The 23,035-nt window shown below is 41.5% G+C and overlaps 2 protein-coding genes and 1 pseudogene across 10 annotated transcripts in view; 1 reads left to right on the plus strand and 2 right to left on the minus strand.

Moving 5' to 3' along the window:
* Nucleotides 1-1,593, minus strand: part of NR2C1 (nuclear receptor subfamily 2 group C member 1) — a 51,148-nt gene extending 49,555 nt beyond the window's left edge. For 3 of the 6 annotated variants that reach the window (XM_028829785.2, XM_015152462.3, XM_015152458.3), the window contains exon 1: nucleotides 1,346-1,593. The gene's annotated coding sequence lies outside the window, so the exon portion shown is untranslated. The other 3 variants (XM_015152461.3, XM_015152459.3, XM_015152460.3) reach the window with 3 other exon arrangements.
* LOC107000976 (NADH dehydrogenase [ubiquinone] 1 beta subcomplex subunit 11, mitochondrial pseudogene) lies at nucleotides 1,041-15,818 on the plus strand (annotated as a pseudogene). 2 transcript variants are annotated; one of them, XR_013401267.1, is made up of 2 exons: nucleotides 1,041-1,725; nucleotides 14,988-15,818. The product of XR_013401267.1 is annotated as an NADH dehydrogenase [ubiquinone] 1 beta subcomplex subunit 11, mitochondrial pseudogene, transcript variant X1 (transcript). The 2 variants fall into 2 exon arrangements; XR_013401268.1 differs by lacking the exon at nucleotides 1,041-1,725 and adding an exon at nucleotides 9,202-9,437.
* FGD6 (FYVE, RhoGEF and PH domain containing 6) overlaps nucleotides 9,080-23,035 on the minus strand; it is a 134,179-nt gene continuing 120,223 nt past the window's right edge. Inside the window, exons 16-21 of one of the 2 annotated variants that reach the window (XR_001448150.3) lie at nucleotides 21,636-21,840; nucleotides 20,701-20,803; nucleotides 18,233-18,360; nucleotides 13,829-13,957; nucleotides 12,566-12,714; nucleotides 9,080-9,330 (exon numbers count right to left, since the gene is read on the minus strand). Coding sequence is in view for 1 of the 2 variants with exons in the window: in XM_015152456.3 (XP_015007942.2) it covers nucleotides 9,294-9,330; nucleotides 12,566-12,714; nucleotides 13,829-13,957; nucleotides 18,233-18,360; nucleotides 20,701-20,803; nucleotides 21,694-21,840 (693 nt within the window). In the remaining variant the exon portion in view is untranslated. The remainder of the gene's footprint in view (nucleotides 9,331-12,565; nucleotides 12,715-13,828; nucleotides 13,958-18,232; nucleotides 18,361-20,700; nucleotides 20,804-21,635; nucleotides 21,841-23,035) is intronic. The other variant, XM_015152456.3, reaches the window with a different exon arrangement.

Raw genomic sequence — 23,035 nt, forward strand, 5'->3', positions numbered from 1 at the left:
TCCGCCTGCCTAGGCCTCCCAAACTGCTGGGATTACAGGTGTGAGATACCGCGCCCAGCCACGACCCACTTTTAATGATAGAAATACACATCGCTTTTTCAGATTTACTAACTGGACTTAAAGCAGTTTAAAAACAATCATCGACCGGGCGCGGTGGCTCACGCCTGTAATCCCAGCACTTTGGAAGGCCGAGGTGGGTGGCTCACGAGGTCAGAATATCGAGACCATACTGGCCAACATGGTGAAACCCCATCTCTACCAAAAATTAAAAAAAAAAAAAAAAAAAAAAAAAATTAGCTGGGTGTGGTGGCTCCTGCCTGTAGTCCCAGCTACTCAGGAGGCTGAGACAGGAGAATCGCTTGAACCCGGGAGGTGGAGGTTGTAGCGAGCGGAGATCGCGCCACGACACTCCAGCCTGGGTGACAGAGAGAGACTCCCTCTCCAAAAAAAAAAAAAAAAAATCGAGTATCACCAACCACACAGCAGAAATGGTTCAAAAAACCTCAAAATTGAAGGTCTATTTACAACGTCTAGAGGTATTAAACCCTAAAGGCCTTAATTTTAGGTCTTTTGCTTTTGCTTTCCGGTTACTTTTTTAAAGACTGACCTACTTACTGAAGATTATGGGACAACTTGGCAACATTCATACTGCACAAAAATGGTATCTGCACGAGCTGAAAGAAGAATTTCTTAACAAAAGAGCTATCTATCGGAAGCTTGGACATGTCCCCTACAGTGAGGACCCCGGGGCCGTTCCGTATCTTCTGAAAAGATCCAGGTCCACAGGCAGCGACGACCCTGGCCCGATTTGTCGTGAGAGAAAAGTGAAAGTGGAGGGCGTCATTCTGTCCGTCCCGTGAAAGCATGAGAGTTAGGCAGGGGATGCAGGCCGGGACCTGCGGCCACTAGCCGAGGGTCGGCCTCTCCCGGGACTCACTCGTTCCGGCGTTAGCCGTGCGCCTTCGAGGCCCCGGCGCTGCGCGCGGCTCCCCGGGGCGGGGGAAACTGCGGCACCGCGGAAGCTTTCCCTGCAGGTTAAAGGTCAGAGGCGCTGCGATGAGCGCACTGGGAGAGGCAGTTGTGTGCTCCGAGCCGCTCGGCGTCCGGCCCCGCGTCCCGCCGCCCCGCCTCTCCGGGGACCCAGAGCATTCGGCGCCGCCGCTCCGCGCTCCCAGCCCAACTCCAGCAGCCCAAAGCGGCGCGCCCAAACTGAACGGCCCCGCTGGCCGCAGGGCGCAGGCCGGGGGATGCCCTGGGAGCGCGTCCGTTGGCCGTTGGGGTGAAGGGCACCCCCCGTCCCCCGCCCCCGACGCGGTCGCTGGTGTCCCCACCCAGCGCTTCTTACCGGCGCTTTTGCGCCCCGCTGACTCCGGCGTCGGGCGCCGACGCGACAGTCCCGCGGTTGCCACTGCTGGATTGGGGGGCGCTCCGGAAAGAGAGGTTGAAGGAAGCCCACGGGAGGGGGGATCGAGATTCACGGCGGAGGGAGCTTTCTGTGTTTGGGTATTTGGGAGGGTCAGAGTTCGTGACCCCTTTCTTGGCTCGGCGGCGCGCTATCACGCCAGCGCCTGCGCATTAGCGACGGGGAGAAGCGGCGAGAGGAGGTCGTGACGTTCCCAGGGTGAGGTGGAGGGATCAGAGGGCCGAGCAGCGGCTCTGTGAGTCCACTGCCCCCTTTTGGCTTGGAGGCAGAGTGCCCCGCCAGAGCTACGCGTCCCCAGCCAGGTACTTTTTGCAGCCACGTGCAAAGGTTTAAGCACTGTTTGCCAAAGGTGGGCATTAGGGGAAGTTTTGAGTCAACGTTTCAGATTTGAGTAATAACCCTCTGGGTCTTAGGCATATCTGTTTCTAATTTCTGGAAAACTGGGCCCTGGATAGAGTCCAATCATATTTAAACTTTATATATAATGACAAGCTGAGGCCGACTCATGCAAATGGTAAGGCAAAGTTTCATTATAAACTGTTGTGAGTAGAGAGACATAATGGCTAAACAGGGCAAGAATGTAGTCACTAGAGACTGGGCACGGTAGCTCACGCTTGTAATCCCAGCAAGTTGGGAGGCCAAGGCGGACGGATCACTTGAGCCCAGTTGTTCGGGACCAGCCTGGCCAACATGGCGAAACCCCGCCTCTACAAAAAAATTAGCCAGTCCTGGCGCGTGCCTGTCGTCCCAATTACTTGGAGGCTGAGATGGGAGGATCACCTGAGTCGAGACGGCAGTGAGCCAAGATCACACCACTGCACTCCAGCCTGGGTGACAGAATGAGTCTCTCTCTATATATATTTATTTTTTTTCCATATCCTCTCTCTCTATATAGTGTGTGTGTTTGTGTGTGTGTATATGAAATCCTCAATGGCCGTTTTATTGTCTGTTTTGCTCCGTGATGTATTACCAAGCGCATAGGACTGCTATCAATAATGATGTATGAAACGAAAACCAGGCAGGTGGCTGCTGGGAGGCCAAGGCAAGATCACTTTGGGCCAGCAGTTGGAGACTAACTTGGGCAAGATAACAAAACCCTGCCTCTACAAAAAAAAGTTTTCAAATTGTGAAGAGACATTGGATGGAACATCGCATTCTAATAGTGGCCACCTGTAGCAGCAAGGTGTGGCAGGAATAAATGCCCTGTGTGCAAAGTACTCTGCGCTTTAGATTTTGAAGCATTCTTGAAATTTCTATTTTTTTTTTAATCTCCTTTGTTTTACCATGAAATTTCTATTTAACCTAGCTTAGATCGGCACTGTAGGAAAGCAGCCACAAACTCAGGGCAGAAATCCAAGGAAGGAAAAACAATTGCTGGGAATGAGAACATCTCTGTTATTTCTCTTTGGAACTCGGCAGACGGACAGAGATCAAGGCATGAAACAATCCCTAACAAGTAAAAATATGCTTTATCCCTCATTAGAAATCCACCTCTGCTGAGCACAGTGGCTTCTGCCCCCAGAGCTTTGGGAGGCTGAGGTAGGAGACTTGCTTGATGCCAGGAGTTTGAGACCAGCCTGGGCAACATAAACTCCATCTCTTAAAAAAAAAAAAAAAAAAAAAGGGCATGGGGGTACAGGCCTGTATTCCTAGTTACTGAGGAGGCTGAGGTGGGAGGATTGCTTGAGCCCAGGAGTCTGGTCCAGTGTTGGCACCATTGCATTCCAGCCTGGGCGAGAGTGAGATTTTTATTTTTTTTTCAACCTCTACCTTTGAGCATTATTTGTTGTGTATTTGGTTTGGTGTTAAGGGAAACCCCCTATCAATACCATAAGCTGGTCCCAAAGGTGAAAATTATGAAAGTATAGTCACGTCAGGGACATGTTCTGCGAAATGAGTCCTTAGGCAATTTCATCATTTTATGCTCATCATAGAGTGTACTTACACAAACCTAGACGGTCTAGCCTAGACACACCTAGGCTGTATGTAGTCTGTTGCTCTTAAGTCACAAACCTAGGACAAACCTGTACAGCATGTTACTGAATACTGTAGGCAGTTGTAACATAGTGGTAGGTATTTGTGTATCTAAATATATATATAAACATAGAAAAAGTACAGTCAGTCCTTTAAGAAAAAGAAGTGCAGTAAAAATAGAGGACTATAATCTTATGCCACCATTATCATATATGTGGCCTTTGACTGAAATATTGTTACGCAGTGCACGATTGTACTATAGGCCCAATGGATACAGGCAATCTGAGACCTCTTCACTATTCTTCGTGGAGAATATGTATGCCTGTAGTGATGCTTGTGGTTATCCCTTATCACCCAATTAATTCACTTAAGTCACTGTAAGTTGACTTGTTAAAACTTGGAAGTAGAAGCCATTTTGGGAACATCATTTGTAGGTGAAGAAGTGTTTCCATTAATTATGCTTCAGGAAAAGAGGTAAATGAAGTTCATCTTTATTTCTTTTTGAGATAGAGGCTCACTCTGTTGCCCAGGCTGGAGTGCAGTGGCATGATCTCAGCTCACTGCAACCTCCGCCACCTGGGTTCAAGAGGTTCTCGTGCCTCAGCCTCCCGAGTAGCTGGGATTACAGGCGCACACCACAATGTCTGGCTTTTTGTATTTTTAGTAGAGACGGGGTTTCACCATGTTGGCCAGGCTGGTCTCAAACTCCTCACCTCGAGTGATCCGCCCGCCTCGGCGTCCCAAAGTGCTGGGATTACAGGCATGAGCCACTGTGCCCAGCCGAAGTTCATCTTTACATGTGTGACTCTGGCCGAAGTTCATCTTTAAATGTATGATGCTGGCCAGGCTCAGTAGCTCATGCCTGTAATCCCAGCACTTGGGGAGACTGAGGCAGACAAAAAATTAGCCAGGCATGGTGGTGCACATCTGTAATCCCAGCTCCTCAGGAGGCGGAGGCAGGAGAATTGCTTGAACCCAGGAAGTGAAGGTTGCAGTGAGCTGAGATCACGTCATTACACTCCAGCCTGGGCGACACAGCAAGACTCTGTCTTGAGGGGGAAAAAAGTCATACCAACAAAATATATTAAATTTATTTTGTATAAATATAATACATATTAACATTATTTACAATGCCACTTTTTTTATTTATAAAGTATCTTTATATGGACAAAAAGATACAAACTGTTATCATTTTAAGTACAAAGTATTTCTAGAAATACATTATAAGTCATTTAGAAAAAAACTATTTCAAGATTGGTTCTTACATGCTATGACCAACTCATATGAAAGAGCAAGTTGTTCTCCCTTCATTCCTTCCCCCACCCCAAAGGAAAAGGAATTTGATATTTAGGCTTAAAAAAAATTCCTACTATATCTTTAAAAAAAAAAAAACCCCTACTCAAAACAATTATCTCTTATAAGGGAAAATGTCATAGATAAGATTTTCCTTTAGAAAATGACATTAAAAGTGGCATAAGCCCCAGAATGATATGTGTATTAGAGGCACTTCAAAAAAAAAATCAGAAGGGATCCATAGGAAGGAATTTAATTCAGCAAATACTGAGTGTCCACTGCATGCAAGGCACCCTGCCAGATGCTGTGGGGGAAATCTCAAATGCATTAGTTGTCCTTAGGGATAGAAGGTGCTAAGCACCATACAAAAGATTATAAACTAAAGGCTGTGTGGGGGTTGCAGGAAGGAGACAGGATCTAATCTGGAGGAATAGGGGAGAGAAAGACTAAGGGTCAGCTATCACAGAGAAGTCTTGGATAAGCAGTCAGAGATGCGGATGGGTGAATGAAGAAAACAAAAGGAAACTGTGAACAGAGAAAGTTTGGGTCAGAGTACAAAGCTGGAGTGTATGGCAACTGAGGAAGTATTCCATGCCAAGTCACTGGGGAAGCCACCGAAGCATGTAAAAGTGGGGATGAAACTAGATTAGAGCTACGTTGTTGGAAGATTGCTCTGGCAGTGTTTAAAATGGGATCACACAATGGCATTGGAATTAGAAGTTATTGCAATAATGGGAGCAAGTAACAAGGACTTGAACTAGGGCCTATGTAATAACGGCAGGGCAATGAGGATGGAAAGGATACAAGAGTAATTGCAGAGTCTTGTTGAGAGTTGGAGGCAGATTCTGGAGTCTCAAATGGTATCTTTCTCTTACAGAAGAAAATAAACAGATTTGAATGGGAAGAAAGTTGAGTTTTATTCATGTAAAGTCTGAGATGCTTGAGGACTCATACAGATAGCCAATAAGTAGTTACAAATGGAGCTCTGCAGGATAGTGGAGAGAGATCGTCTAAAGTCCAGGTTACAATGTGGATATTTTCAGGCTGTGTTGGAGTTGTAGATGACAAGAATCCTGTCCTTTATTCAACTGAACAAATATTTTCTCTTTAAAGACCCAGAAAGCCAGGCCTGGTGGTGCATGCCTCTGTAGTCCCAGCTATTCCAGAGGCTGAGGTGGGAGGATTGCTTGAGCCCAGGCATTTGAGTTCAGCATGGGTAACATAGCGAGACCCGGTCTCTTAAAAATGAAAAAGACCTAGGGCAGTATTATGAAAGACAGTGATATTAAGTACACTGCCTTCAAGGAGTGTGCAGTACAATAAGAAAAACAGACTGTATATCTCTGGAAATCCCACTGACTACATTTGACTAAAATGGACCTCAAACTTTTCAAAACCTGAGCACAATGGAAGCACACTCCAAAACATACCAACATCTGCTGTGATATATAACATTTACATTTTAACTAAATTACCAAATAGAAGACTTTCCCCATGTCTAGATATATTCTATGAACCAAATATAAAATACACAGTCGGCTGACAATTATACTTTAAAACTGTCGCCTTCTCTTTGTTGTGTCATTATAGCTTTCATGTGAATCAAGGGTTGGTCTGATCTCATTTTAAGAAATGCAACTAAACACTCAAAAGAATCAAGCATCTTGGGCAACCAAAATACAATAGGGGGATGCTGCCTACATTACAGAAAAAGGGAAAAGCTATTGGAAAGAGGTTCGGAAATGTGGATGATGCCAGAGATAGTTACTCTCATTTTCTTAGGACTCTGATGGGTCCTAAACATTTATAGCTGCCACAGATAAAGGTGGAGTACTAGTTGGGGACACTCACTAACAATGCCAGCTTTTCCCTGGTTCATCTACATTATGCTTAGCATCATTTTAGCTTAGCTTTATAAAGGCCCTACTCTCTCCTCCTTATGAATTAAAAGGAGATACCTGAAAAAGGGTTTGATGGAAGCACAGGCACACTTATCTGTATAATAAATACAGTATCCTTGGAATCTACATACTACTTATACTTTTCTCCCCATTTATAGACTGCACCCAACATCATTTTTCCTCTAAAATATTAGCTATCAAAATATATTTTTATAGTTTTTTTTAAATAATAAATTGCATATAATTAGGTTCTTAGTTGACACTGAATGAGCCAAGTTATATAAATAACAATTGATCGGCTTTAGTAAGTTATGAAGGACTCATAAAGGGGCAGGGGAATGTGATACTATTCCACATTTAAAACATCTTTTTGGGAGAAGGAAAACTGGATAGCTTCCACAGAGACTGAACATTTTTCTAAACCCTCCATGGGGCTAAGCCAATAGCAAATACAATCACATGCATTTTACATGTAATTAAAGAGACTGTAAGTTTGTGCCAGGTTTCTTCCCTCTCTCACTCTCTTTAGATTTAGAACTGGTTCATGATTCAGCCAGGTCTTGGAAGGTAGAATAGCCTGGCTGATATTTTTTAGATTCTAAGGCTTACGCCAAACCTTGTAGTCAGAAGGCTGAGAGCTCAAGAGGAGGGAAAGAAAACCCACATAACTTGTCTTGCGAAATGCCAGACTGAATGCAGCAGAAAGAAACACTTTATAAGGTATAACTTTGGCCTCCAAAAAGAATACACTAAAAACTGCAACGATTTTAACATGGAAGCCTTACTTATGTGATCTTGGTTATATAAAATTGAGCTACAAAGAAATTTTAGTGTAGTGTACCTGCTATGACAGAAAGGGGATGGCAGGTAGGATTGTGTATGAGGTTGCAACACATTTAAAATGACTCCATGGCAAGAAATAGCCACAAAAAACTATAGCAGCCAACTCTAGATCTAGTAGGGACTCTGGTGCTGCACCAAATAGCATTCAAAAGGCCCCAGAAAGGCACTCAGTAATCCTCATGGTTGCTGTTAAGGATCACACTGAATTAGGAAATCCTTTATTTAGAAGTAGAAAGGAAAATTCTTACACCCTTTAAATAAATATTCTATGGATAACCTTGCTGTTTAATTTTTTTTTTTTTTTTTTTTTTTGAGATGGAGTCTTGCTCTGTCGTCCAGGCTGGAGTGCAGTGGCACCATCTTGGCTCACTGAAACCTCCGCATCCTGGGTTCAAGCGACTCTCCTGCTTCAGCCTGCTGAACAGCTGGGACTACAGCCATGCACCACCACGACCGGCTAATTTTTGTATTTTTAATAGAGATGGGGTTTCACCATATTGGCCAGGCTGATCTCGATCTCCTGACCTCAGGTGATCCAGCAGCCTCGGCCTCCCAAAATGCTGAGGTTACAGGTGTGAGCCACCGCTCATGACCATTAAGGTAATTTATAGTTTAAACTTCGTTAATAAATTGTATATTGTCAACATCAGGGATGGCTTTTATCACCGTGTTATTTCATTTTGTTGTGCTAATCAACAATTTTATGTACAAGGTAGTGCATATGTTAAACAGTAAGTGCACCAGAATTATGAATCTAAATCTTTCCTAAGGAGGTGTGCTGATAGCTGCTTAAAGGGAGAAAGGATTTTTTTTTTTTTTTTTTAATTAGGAGGGAGGATATCAAAGTGGCAGAAAAGGACTTTTTTGAAAATGAATACTATACAATTTCAGTTATTACTGGCTTATAATTGTGCTTTTTCTGATATAGTAATTCCAGTTCCATTTGTAATGCAAAATATTTTTGGAAATGTAACATTACTTTTAGAGACAAATATCATCATTGACTTGGGCTCAAAACTCTTATAATAGCAGGGAATATTGTGTAACAATGCTTGCTATATTTTGCTGTTTTAAAAAATGATACATTTATGTTTGTTTTGAAGTGGTAGATTTTTTAAAAGATTAGACTTAAAAGCCCCAAGAGTTGGTTATTTGTGGTATTCTGCAAACAAAAACATCTTCACTCCTACTCATAGTTTTAAACAATTCCGATTCTATCCCTTTGCTATAATTCTTTGATGATGTAATATTAACTCTTGCCAAAGAGGCACCTAACAATAGAAATACTTTCGATAATTTACTGAAATTTCAGTTCAGTTACTGAGGTAGAAGCTGGCCGTGTTTTTCCACTAAAAGATACAAAAATTCACCCAAGTGTATTGATTCAAAGACATGCATTTTTTCATCAGCAGTTTTATAATAATCACAATTCCCAAACCAAGCACTTTGTGGAAATTTGCTCCTTGCTATGTGTTTTTTCCTTACAAAGACTTTTCACCAGTAAGAATGTTACAAAGTAAGGTAAGAAAACAGTGTGGACTATGTCACAAATAGTTAATATAGTATACAGTATTAAGATAGTTTTTCTGGTTTCTAAAGAAATGGTACTTTAGAATTCAGTGTGTCTCAGAAATAATTCTCACCATTAAGTAAACATCAAAATTTTAATAAATAACATAAATGAAAAAACAAACACCTTTTAAAAATTGCTTATACCTAACAAAACAATTTCTTTGATGAAGGGTCTGGTTGGCTTTATCTTGGCAGTGTTCATTTTTATACAATTTTCGAATTGCATTTACTCCACTCTGATGAAATTCCACCTCTTTGGAATCACAGAAGAGATGAAACCAATACTGCTACAATATTGTGCCTTCCTGAAATGCTTCTATCCACCTATTGAGAAGAGAAATCTGTTAGATTTGTAAAACCTAATCATCTGACATGTGAACACCATATAGATGACAGCTGGGCCTGTGGACCTCATTACCGTAATAACGTAGGTAAGATCTTTTTTTTTTTTTTTTTTGAGACAGTTTGGCTCTCGTTGCTCAGGCTGGAGTGCAATAGCACTATCTATATCTAGGCTCACTGCAACCTCCGCTTCCTGGGTTCAAGCGATTCTTCTGCCTCAGCCTCCCGAGTAGCTGGAATTAGAGGCATGTGCCACCACGCCCAGCTAATTTTGTATTTTTAGTAGAGATGGGGTTTTTCCATGTTGGTCAGGCTGGTCTTGAACTCCTGACCTCAGGTGACTCGCCCACCTCGGCCTCCCAGAGTGCTGGGATTACAGGTATAAGCCACCGTGCCTCGCCAGTAACATCTTTTCTTGTAGCAAAGTGGCCTTCTGCATACGTAGAACTACCATTTATTTGGTAATTTGGTCCAAAATTTAGCCTGGAAAGTGTGCTTCTCATTTCTGATAGGCATGAGGAAGGGACCATTTCATGTATAAAAGTTCTATGAAGTCTTGATGCTACCAATTAATTTATTTTGGAAGTTGATATGTCAGTGAAGGCTTTATTACAGCTTCTTTTTTATCTGGAATTTGGACTCAGTGCTTTTAGAACACTAGCTCCCTGTCTCCTCCTACCTTAACTCTAGCAACCAGAGTTTCCTTGTATATCCCCCAGTCCAGATCTGTTTCAATATTTACAATTAAAAGGAATCTGGCATCTAGTGTTGATCAAAAGTTTGCATGCTAAATAAGAGCTTCTAGGCCAGGCACCGTGGCTCATGCCTGTAATACCAGTACTTTAGGAGGCTGAGGTGGGCAGATCACCTGGGGTCAGGAGTTCAAGACCAGCCTGGCCAACATGGTGAAACCCTGTCTCTACTAAAATACAAAAATTAGCTGGGCGTGGTGGTGCGCACTTATTATCCCAGCTACTTGGGAGGCTGAGGCAGGAGAATTGCTTGAACCCGGGAGGCAAAAGTTGCAGTGAGCTGAGATTGCACCACTGAACTTCAGCCTGGGGAACAGAGCAAGACTCTGTCTCAGAAATAAAATAAAAATAAAGATAAAAAAATTAAAAAAAAAAAAAAAAAAGCTTCTCAAAGTTTCACAGATGTCTTTCCAAAATTCTTTAGTCTCAAAGTCTAACCTGACAATATACATAGCTGCAATTATTCAGAAGATACTTGGGAGTAGTCTTTTTCCTCACTACTAATGTAATTGCTTCTGAACTTTTTTTCTGAGACGGAGTCTCGCTCTGTCACCCAGGCTGGAGTGCAGTGGCCAGATCTCAGCTCACTGCAAGCTCCGCCTCCCGGGTTCACGCCATTCTCCTGCCTCAGCCTCCCGAGTAGCTGGGACTACAGGCGCCTGCCACCTCGCCCGGCTAAGTTTTTGTATTTTTAGTAGAGACGGGGTTTCACTGTGTTACCCAGGATGGTCTCGATCTCCTGACCTCGTGATCCGCCCGTCTCGGCCTCCCAAAGTGCTGGGATTACAGGCTTGAGCCACCGCGCCAGGCCAGCTTCTGAACTTTTTTTTCTTTCTTATGGAAATCTCATTTCGTACGTTATTATTTTATGTAGGCTGGGCATGGTGGCTAACACCTGTAATCCCAGCACTTTGAGAGGCTGAGATGGGTGGACTGCTTGAGCCCAAGAGTTTGAGACCAGGTTGGGCAACGCTGCGAGACTCTGTCTCTATTTAAAAAAAAAAAAAGTACAGAAGAGTCTAGAGAACTATGAACACTTGAAATCACTCAGTTTAATTAGTAAAAGCAACCTATAACAGATTCAGTTCAAATTTTAAGGAATTTTCAAAAATTTAATATTGAACATAAACAGCATATGTTATACTGCCATAGCAAGACTTTAAAAAACTCCCCAAATTTTCCACTAAAATTAATACATTTTAATAGTCTGTCATGTGTTTCAGAAAGCAATCCATATGATATTAATAAAGAGAAACTTATAATTTAGCCTGGGTCGATCTAAATTACAAGTAATCTGATTTCCTTTACCCAACTACATGTAATTTTGTCTTGGTGGCATTTCTATCTTGTCAACTCAATGACATAAGCAAAAAAAGACATATATTGAAAAGCGGTAATTTTTTTCAGTTTGATGAATACAGATGAAAATTATAAGAAAGCTAGTATCTGACAGAATCTTATGGCAATTACTATTTTGTCTAAATAATTTTTATAGAAAAGATAAGTTAAGTGACATAATTTTAAAATATTCTCCAGTAGCCAAAAGAAAATGTTTGGAAGAATAGCTATGTACTGTTGGATATCCTAAAATAGACTGAAAAGGGTCTTATAGAGTGTGTGTAACATTGTGCCTGGCTGGTACTCAGGATATGTGCAATCCTGGTACATTAATCTTAACTGCCTTAAGAAACTAAAAGCCTTGCTTACTCAAAGCATTCTTTTTTATTTTCATGCACTTTTAAGCTTGTGGAAAACACCTCTTCCTGAAAACAAAAATGTATTATTTTGTGAAGCCAAAGTAAAGAGTCAAATGAAAGAGAGATAAACTGAACTATTTTGTTCGAAAGAGACCTAATTTCACAGAGATAGATATGCATCTCTATGTTAAGCAAACTAATAACATCTAAGTAAAGATTCTTGCTGGAATTCTGAAGAGACTGTTTCAGCCTTTGCCATCTAAACTGATAGCCATTTCCTTTTACTCAGTCACTAGGAACAGCATGGGAGTCTCTTAATGTGTTTGACCTTTTCCCCAAAGAAGTTAGCGAGCAGCTGTTTAAACTCCTGCTGTTCATGGCACAATTGAATCGCTGGATTGCCAAAGTCCTGGAATGTTTCAAGGGAAGATTCTTACCCTCATAGAAGGAGAGGTCAAATGCCTTGGCTTTCCTTCCTTTCAGCAGAGCAGCATCACGCTGCTTCCTCTGAAGTCATGTGTAGACAAAATACTTTATATAGGACTACCTATTTTCTTTTCCCCTCTGCCTCCTGAAAATATTCCAGATACCCTTGCCTTGTCTTTAAAACAATTCTGAAGAGTTTGAATAATATGTTAAATCTTTCTAATTAGAATTTCTGATTTAAATTTTGAGTTGTCTCCATGCCTTAAAGTAGGTCATTTTACAAGCAACCATTAAAAAACTGAAATCTCATAAATAAAAGAAAAATATGGCCAGATTACTTACTTCTGGGCTGAATGAGCATCCTCTGCTTTGAATAAATAAAATAACATGTTTTTGTGCCGTAACTGAAATACTTTAGACTCTGAATTCTCATCTTTAACTTGAATAACAGTGAATCCTAATAAAGGCTGACTCTCCAAAGCGGCCACGTCCTAATTTAAAAACACACAAATGGAGAAACGTTTTTAGATTGAGACAAAATTCAGATTTGAAAACTCTTGATCTACATAGCTCTAATTTAATTTCAGTTATTCACATATAAGGTAATAATTCTAACAACTTATTCAATTTTCATTTACTCAACAATATGCATTGAGCCACTCCCTCCCTAAGTACCCTACATGCCAGGCACTGTGGCACAGAATTTTTGGCATGTTCACATCTACTGAATTTCACAATATCCTCACTAAACCAAGGAAGGCACGTGATTATATTACTTTCATTTTATGGATGCAGAAAGTAAGCTATTTACCTGGATCCCACTAAGGAAAAGTGTGGACCCTAGAGCAGTGTTTTCATAGGATGGTGGAACACAGGGTGATCAGATAGGAGAAAAGGACAGAATTAGAGTAAACTGCTAGAAATTGTTTATCATCCAGAAAAGTCTATCTTATCTATGCTGCTGTCAGATCAATGCAATCTGAGGATGACAGTAAAGGGAATATCACCCAAGAGAGCTTGGCAGAAAGAAACACAGCTCTGCCTTTTTTTTTTTTTTTTTTTTGAGACAGAGTCTCTGTTGCCCAGGCTGGAGTGCAATGGCGCGATCTTGGCTCACTGCAATCTCTGCCTCCTGGGTTCAAGCAGTTCTCCTGCATCACCCTCCCAAGTAGCTGGGATTACAGGCACTCCACAAATATTTTGTATTTTTAGTAGAGACAGGGTTTTGCCATGTTGGCCAGGCTAGTCTCGAACTCCTGACCTCAGGTGATCCATCCCTCTTGGCTTCCCAAAGTGCTGGGATTACAGGTGTGAGCCAATGCACCTGGCTGCAGCTCTGCCTTTAGTAAAGTAATTAGTAGTTACACGACACACAAAAAATTGTATTTTAATAATATAGAAAATTCCTAACACATTTGAGAAAGAGCTCTCCAGGTACAAAGCAAGAACACTGTTCACATTAAAAATTAACAGCAACAACACTTCCCCCATCCAAAAGCAAAGCAAAAAATTATATGTAAAACAAACGAATTTTAAAATACTGTAATTACTTCCAGTTGGCATTAGAAAACCCCAAATTACTCATCTTTAGATTTCAGATCTTACCTCACTTGCAGCATATGTATATAGTACTTTATTTTTTATGACAAACCAAAAGTGTTTCCAGGGTTTTTTATTGCCCTTTGATCTGTACAAGTAGCCACTCATAGAAGAATCCTCTGTGTTTGCTGATACCTAGATAAGAAATCCCATGCAAAGTTTAATGGTTTTCAGACAAATTATAACAGCAAATTATTTGTAACCAATAGGTGCTGAAAACAATAACTGTAATGACAGAATGTTTCAGAATGAAATATATTTTCAAAGTGCTACTATACAAATTGAACTCTGCTATTAACATGAGCATAAAAAAGAAAAAAAAAAAACATGTTAGAGGCAGTTATAGAATTTTACTTGGTTTAACTGCCTGCACGCGTTTGCGTATGTTTCTTTGTGGGTTCATCTGTGTTTTCTGGGTTGGCAGGTGAAGAAAAATAGTTCCAGAAGACTAAAATGCTTTTCTAAAAGCTGGATTTGGGGACTGTATGTTTTTTATTGCTGTTATTTTGAGGCATCAGGGAAAATTATTTGAATTTTTAATTGTGTTCCTAAAAAACGTTTTGGACTTCTAAAAAACCATACAAACAGAATAATAAACAGAAAATTCTATTAAGGAAGCTCATTTTAAGAATCAATCTTTGCTTCCCAAATTATAGTCAGAAAGAAAACAGGCTAATTTTTACTTCATAAAAAGTTGAAAATGTTTTCATCTCTACGCAAAAAGACAGCAAGCATTTATTTATTTATTTATTTATTGACAGAGTCTTACTCTGTCACCCAGGCTGGAGTACAGTGGCACAATCTTGGCTCACTGCAACCTCCACCTCCTGGGTCCAAGTGCTTCTCATGCCCCAGCCTCCGGAGTAGCTGGGATTACAGGCGTGTACCACCATGTCCAGCTAATTTTTGTGTTTTTAGTAGAGAGAGGGTTTCACCACGTTGGCCAGGTTGGTGTTGATTTGCCTGCCTTGGCCTCCTAAAGTGCTGGGATTACAGATGTGAGCCATTGTGCCTGGCCTATTGATTCTAATAATGGTCATTCAAAGTTGTGTTTTTAAAAATGTAGGAGTAGAGATAAAAAAAAAAAAAAAAAAAGGGCGAGGGAACTCTGGGCGATTGGCTGGGAACTATATCCACCCAGTGTCACCGATTTCTTCCTATCCAGGAAATGAGCAGATCCATCAATAAGAAATTTCTCAGCCTGGCCGAAAGGGGGAGAGAATGGTTGGCCCCACGAAGCCACGACAACTGGAGGCAAAGAGGGTTGCTCAACGCCCCGCCTCACTGGAAAACAAAATCAGATCTGGGACCTATATAGCGTGGCGGAGGCGGAGCGATAATTGTCGCGCTCTCATCCACTGCAGCTGCGCACAGTCGCATTTCCGTCCCCGCCCCTCAGATCCTGCAGCACCATCTGTCATGGCGGCTGGGCTGTTTGGTTTGAGCGCTCGCCGTCTTTTGGCGGCAGCAGCAACGCGAGGGCTCCCGGCCACCCGCGTCCGCTGGGAATCTAGCTTCTCTAGGACTGTGGTCGCCCCGTCCTCTGTGGCGAGAGAGCGGGCCCCGGAACCGACCACACGGTGGCAAGAGGACCCAGAACCCGAAGACCAAAACTTGTATGAGAAGAACCCAGACTTCCATGGTTATGACAAGGACCCCGTTTTAGACGTCTGGAACATGCGAGTTGTCTTCTTCTTTGGCGTCTCCGTCGTCCTGGTCCTTGGCAGCACCTATGTGGCCTATCTGCCCGACTACAGGATGAAAGACTGGTCCCGCCGCGAAGCTGAGAGACTTGTGAAATACCGAGAGGCCAATGGCCTTCCCCTCATAGAATCCAACTACTTCGACCCCAGCAAGATCCAGCTGCCAGAGGATGAGTGACCAGTTGCTGAGTGGGGCTCAAGAAGTACCACCTTCCCCACCTCCTGCCTGCCATTCTGACCTCTTCTCAGAGCAGCTAATTAAAGGGGCTGAAAGTCCGAAAAAAAAAAAAAAATTGGGATCTACCTTAGTAATGGTATGGCAGGCACACGCTTAAGGTGGCTTTCCATGACCCTTGCCATAGAGAGTCACATTGTTGTACACTCTTCTCCTTTTGAGTGTGGACAGGACCTATGACTTGCTTCTAACTAAGAATTTGGTGAGGGTGATAGGATGTCACTCCCATGATCATGCTACATTATATATGGCCCTGTCTTGTTAGGAAACACTCTAGAAATTTTCTTCCTTGCGGGCTTTTAACAACTAAGTAGCAATGTTGAGAGGCCCACATGGCAAGGAGCTGATGACCTCCAGCCAAAAGCTAGTAAGAAGCCAGGGCCCCCAGTCTTGCAAGTGCAAGGAAATGAGTTCTGTCAACAACCTGAATGAGTTTAGAAACAGACCCTTCCCCAGATGAGCCTCCAGATGAGAATTCAGTACTTGCCAAAACTTTGATTATAGCCCTGCAGAGGCCCAGCTAAGCCATGCCTGGACTCCTGAGATAATAAATGTATGTTGTTTTAAGCTGCTAGGTTTGTAGTAATTTATTATGCAGAAATGGAAAACTAATACAGGCGGGCCCTGTGAATTTTAAAAGTATATCTTTAATCACATATTAATTGATGAATTATATTAATTTCTTATAAATTTCATGAAAATAATTATATATTGTTTAGTGGAAAATTCAAGATCTAACATTAAGTTAGAAATATTTGTTAAGCAACAGCAAATTTCTATAAATACATCTTTATAAAGACTACCAAGTAATTTAAAAAACTAGAATTGTTTCCTATCTCAGTGAAAAAAAAGAGGAAAAACCCAACTAAAATGTTTAACATTCAAATGAGATTTTGCTCAAAATATAGTTACATTGGAATCCTACCATGTTCTTATCTAAGTTGTTATTAATGTTGCTCAAAATATATTACATTTCTCCTTTATACCAATTTAGGATCAGTTTATTAGCCACACAAGAAGATCAACCATAATACTGAACAGCCATGACTAGACTTATATTTTTAAAAATAAAACTGGTGTTCACCAACTTAATCACCTGATACATAAAACATTTCTTCCAATGATTTGATTATTTACAAAGTAAATCAGGGTTGGGGGTCAGGGACTATAAAACTACATATTGGGTACACTGTATAAGGCTCAGGTGATGGGTGCACTAAAATCTTAGACTTCACCATTATACAACTCATCCGTGTAACCAAAACCCATAGGTACCCCAAAAGCAATTGAAATTAAGAAAAAAAAAAATCCAACTCAAAAGATGTAGTCTGCCATTACTGAGAGTACTGAGGCTCTAAATGTAATTCTAAAAAGAGGAGTTTCTAAAAATATTTTAAACATTACTAGAATAAGAACACAACTTCCCTGTTCCTCAAAAAGTTAAACATAGAATAACCATATGAGCAAGCAATTCTACTTCTGGGTATATACCCAAGATAAATGAAAACATATGTCCACACAGAAATTTGCACATGAACATTTCTATCAGCATAATTCATAATAGCCAAAGGGTGGAAACAACCCAATATTCCACAAGAGCTGGATGGATAAACTGTAGTATACACAAACAATGAAATAGTATTCAGACATAACAAGAAACAGAGTATGGATACGTGCTATAATTTCCATGAACCTCTAAAACATTGTGTCTCAACTGGGAATATACTCGTAACTTTACATAAGAAACATGATCTTGATCAAATTTTTAGAGTTCTTTCCTGCCACTACGTATGCTAGAACACCTCCTCAGTAAAAAAGCAAGAGAACCAAATTAAAAACTACTCTGCTGGCCACAAAACCAGCCAGGTGGACCTCCTTAATGAACTGATCATAATGGAGTAGCCAAAATGGCAATGCTGTTTGTTCTCTGACACTTAAATTTGAGGAACCGGGATAGGGTATCAACGATGTCTGTGGATTACACCATTAGCAGGTCTAAGCATACGGGCTATTATCACTATTTAAAATTTTCTTTTAAAGGAAGTTTAAAGGAAAAACAACCTACTATCAGTGATATCAGCTGTGCATAACCAACCAACGCCTACAAATAAACCGTGCAGATCAGTAAAGGCTAACAAAATGCCCAAAATATTCTGTTGGATTTCTTCCCTCTGGCAAGGGTCCTGCTCAAAGTCATTTTTAAAAATTCATGTGTGTCCAACTTATCTTTACCTTCTATCACTGCTATTAAATGTTCTCTAAACCTTTCAACAGCCATTTTCTAAATGACTTAGGTCAGACGGGAGACCAAGCAAGACTGTGAGGCATCCGCCACATCCATCATCAGTATTAAAATTCATGACTTAATAGTTGTGGGAAATGACATCTTCCTTTATGAAAGAAAAACAGTGTATTATATGCATATGAATAATTCAGCCTCTATCACATTGCAAGTTTAATGGAAACACTTACTTCTTTGAGAGCAGCTGGGATTTTTTTCTGTTTCCTCCCTGATGGAATGCTATGTAAGACTGATGATAAGGCACTTGAAGGAGATTTGTGATTTCCAGGAGATCCAATCCTAGGGGAGTGCTGGTGATCTAGAACAAACCAGGCACACTTTGTAGGCAATGCTCAGCATTTTGCAATTCAATTTCATTCAAATCCATAATACTGTTGCATAAAATATCCATGGAAGGACACTAAGAAACAACATTGATAGCTCCTGGGAAAGGACAATGGATGGCTGGGAGCTGAGTGGAAGGCAGACTTTCTACTCTCTATGGTTTTATACTTTTTGAACTTTAAACCATGTGAAAGGATTACTCTTGCGTGCCTTTAGAATTATGAAACGTGACTATACTACCAACTTAAAAAAAAAAATCCAAAAAACCTTCCCTACTGACATAAACCCCAAAGAACCCTGGTATTGTTAAGTGTTTAGATACTAGACCAACTCCAATGAACAAAGTAGTTAAAAAGGGGCTATTGGATATGGATGAAGAAGCAATGAATTCTGATTGTAGAGGTTCAGGGAAACCTGAGAAGATAATAAGATAAAAGTTGGCTGGCCGGGCATGGTGGCTCACGCCTGTAATCCCAGCACTTTGGGAGGCCAAGGTGGGCGGATCAAGAGGTCAGGAGATCGAGACCATCTAGCTAACACGGTGAAACCCCGTCTCTACTAAAAATACAAAAAATTTAGCTGGGCGTGGTGGTGAGCACCTGTAGTCCCAGCTACTCAGGAGGCTGAGGTAGGAGAATGGAGGGAACCCAGGAGGCGGAGCTTGCAGTGAGCCGAGATCGCGCCACTGCACTCCAGCCTGGGCGACAGAGTGAGACTCCATCTCAAAACAAACAAACAAACAAACAAACAAATAAAATAAAATAAAAGTTGGCCATGAAGGAATAAGTAGGAATTTGCCAGGTTAAAATAAACAGGAGGAACACTGCACACCAAGAGGTCAGTGTGAGCAAAGGCAGAGAGGTATGAAATTAAATCATCTATTTGGAGAATAATGAGACCAGATTAAAAAAGGGGGCTGGTTTGAAGGAAACTGGACTGTTGTTTATATGTTTTAGACTGGGGAGTGACATGAGCAGATTAAATTTGGAAAAACTGATTATATCTGGCAGTACTAAGGAGAAAGGACTAACAGCAGGAAAACTTGTTAGGAAATTGTTATAGTTGTCTAGATGAGAGATAACAAAGGCCTTATTAGGGCTGGGATGGAGAAATCAAGACAAAGATTTTTGACGATAAAATTGACAAGAGTTACTAACCAAATGTGTATAGGTGATGAGGAAGGAGAATTCAAAGACGAATTTTCAATGTCTGCAGTTTATACCATATACCCAGACTAACGGGAGGCACATAAAGGAAGAGATGGATGGGTCTTCTTGGAAAATGTATACAGACAATAAATTATTAATCTAGAAATATGTGCACTCTGAAATATCATGTCATCCACTTAGAAATTCCTCCTTGCTAATAAAAAGCTATCCTTCAGGGAAATGAAGAACAGACTTTTAAAAATTTAGATCCTGGCCAGGCGTGATGGCTTATGCCTGTAATCCCAGCACTTGGGGAGGCTGAGGCAGGTGCATCATTTGATGTCACAAGTTCGAGACCAGCTTGGTCAACATGGTAAGACCCCCATCTCTACTAAAATACAAAAAGTAGCCAGGCATGGTCACGTGTGCCTGTAATCCCAGCTACTCAGGAGGCTGAGGTAGGAGAATCGCTTGAACCTGAGAGGTGGAGGTTGCAGATTACGTCACTATACTCCAGCCTGGGCAACAGTGGAAGACCCCATCTCTAAGTAAATAAATAAATAAAATTTAGATCCTACAGGTTTCAGGAATTTAACTAAAAATCTTTTCCCAAAACATAGACCTGAGCAGTCCTGCTAAGCTGCATTCATTTTACTGGAGGACACCTACAAATAAGGAGCAGGGAAATAGGAAGTATCATTTCGTGTTTGGTCAAAAAGCTGCACATTCAGATGTACATTAAAATCTCACTGAATCAGTTCAACTGACTAGAATTAAGCTAACGAAGTGCCACCTAATACGCTTCCACAGAGAATTACTTTACATATAGGTAAAATGATTTGTAATGAGCACGCTATCATGTGAAACTACAGAGACTTCAAAATTACTTGAAAGTTAAAGTTCCCTTTTACTGTTTCAAGTGTTTTACCCTGTAATTACATTTCTACAGTTTTCTTAGCAAAACTTTTTATACAGACTAAAACCAAATTTCAGCCCAACCTCTCCCAGAATTACAACAAAATATGATTAAGAAAGCTTACTATAAATTTGGAGATAAGTATCAACAATCATATTGCTAATGTACCGAAGGTGTTTCTGTCAGAAGGTTGTTTGAAAACATCTGAGGAATAAAGGACTTTTCGGTTAAATCTTTACTTATATATTACCTAATTTCTGCAGTTCTTGGAAACAATGTTCACATACTCTTGCTGGTTGATTTTTCAGGTAATCTAAGCCATACTTATTGGATGAACAAGCTTGGCATACAATCTGAAAACACATTGGAATTCCTCCATTAATTTCATTAGAATAACTTGTGTTTCCAAACCATAAAGTATGTTACAATTTACAGTGCCATCCACTTTTCAAAACAGTTTCAGAGTCACTGAGTCTCACTTTGTCTCAATAACAACTCTAAGGAGTTCAAGCATATAGTGAACTAATGCATGGTACCACCGTTGAAAGATGAAGGGGCAACAGATGATTACTTACAGAGAGCTGACTACATAAAATAATAAAGTCAAGGAATTAATACATGCAAAATGCTTAGAACAGTACCTGGCATGCAAAAAAGCCTGTGAGGTATACTGATCACCATCACTGTCACCATCATAATCATCACTGCTGCAGCAACGACCACATCTCTGCTCCTCTACCAAGTTTTTGGGCTCCGTACTAAATGCTCTTTAAATAGAACCTCATTTAATCTTTAGAGTAACTCTCTGATGTCACTGTTTCTACACCCATTTTACTAATGAGATCATGAAGGCTTAGAAACATCACTAGGGATAACTTCAACGCTGAACATTCCCCCTACTGAATACTATAGATACTTAGTACTAGAGAGATGCAGTTTAAATAATAGCTGTAAATGTGAGGGCTGATTTAATTGTGGATTTGTTAGATTTCGTTTTTGAATCAAAGTTATTTATTACTGATGTTCTAATGTAACTCTGAAGTAGGAGGGTGGAAGTTCACTAAGAAGATTCCACCTGCCCCTAAATATTTAGAGAAAACACCATTCATGTTTTCTACCATTAACATAATTGTTATTGTTATTCTTGAACTATAATGGTTTACGAGGGGAAATATGCTTCCTCACTATGTACAGCCTGGAGACAGTGAAGACCACAATGGAGATGGGTGTTATCCTCGCCAACCTTTCCACAGGCCCGGCAGTGGTGTCGTCTCCAGGTGAGAGTAAATTCACTTGTGCAGATCATACACATTGTGGCTCTGGTATCTGGAATCCAGATGGGAGCCTTCGACCCAAGAGGACTAACTTCCTCTTTATTTTCTGAGTCTGCCTGCGGAAGAAGAACAGCTTCTGATCATCTCCATGCACACTGCCTGCCTTTTTATTTGGCAGTGTCATCTCACACTACCACTAAGATGGGGATGAGGGCCAGGTGCAGTGGCTCACACCTGTAATCCCAGCATTTTGGGAGGCCGAGTCCGGCGCATCACATGAGGTGCGGAGTTCCTGACCAGCCTGGCAAACATGGTGAAACCCTGTCTCTACTAAAAATACAAAAATTAGCTGGGTATGGGGGCCAGTGCCTGTGATCCCAGCTACTCAGGAGGCTGAGGCAGGAGAATTACTTGAACCTGGGAGGCGGAGGTTGCAATGAGCCGAAATTGTGCCACTGCACTCCAGCCTGGGCGACAGAGTGGGACTCTGTCTCAAGAAAAAAAAGATGGGGATAAAATGTGGGCTATTGGCTGAGAGAGGTGGCTCACGCCTGTAATCCCAGCACTTTGAGAGGCCAAGGCGGTCAGATCACAAGGTCAAGAGATCAAGACCATCCTGGCCAACATGGTGAAACCCCGTCTCTACTAAAAATACAAAAATTAGCTGGGCGTGGTGGCACGTGCCTGTAGTCCCAGCTACTTGGGAGGCTGAGGCAGGAAAATCGCTTGAATCCGGAAGGCAGAGGTTACAGTAAGCTGAGATTGTGCCACTGTACTCCAGCCTGGTGACAGCAAGAGTCCGAAGAAAGAAAGAGAAAGAAAAGAGAGAGAGAGAGAGAAAGAGAGAGAGAAAGAAAGAAAGAAAGAAAGAAAGAGAGAGAGAGAGAAAGAGTAAGAGAGAGAGTAAGAGAGAGGAAGGAGGGAGGGAGGGAGGGAGGGAAGGAAGGTAGGAAGGAAGGTAGGAAGGAAGGAAGGAAGGAAGGAAGGAAGGAAGGAAGGAAGGAAGGAAGGAAGGAAGGAAATAAATATGGGCTATTGGCCAGGCACAGTGGCTCACGCCTGTAATCTCAGCACTTTGGGAGGCTGAGGCAGGTGGAAAACCTGAGGTCAGGAGTTTGAGACCAGCCTGGCCAGCATGGTGAAACCCCATCTCTACTAAAAATATAAAATTAGCCTGGCGTGGTGGCGCATGCCTGTAATCCCAGCTGCTCGGGAGACTGAGGCAGGAGAACACTTGAACCCAGGAGGCAGAGGTTGCAGTGAGCTATCGCACCATTGCACTCCAGCCTGGGAAACAAGAGCAAAATTCCG

This window comes from Macaca mulatta, chromosome 11, assembly GCF_049350105.2.
Source record: "Macaca mulatta isolate MMU2019108-1 chromosome 11, T2T-MMU8v2.0, whole genome shotgun sequence".
Taxonomy (NCBI): domain Eukaryota; kingdom Metazoa; phylum Chordata; class Mammalia; order Primates; family Cercopithecidae; genus Macaca; species Macaca mulatta.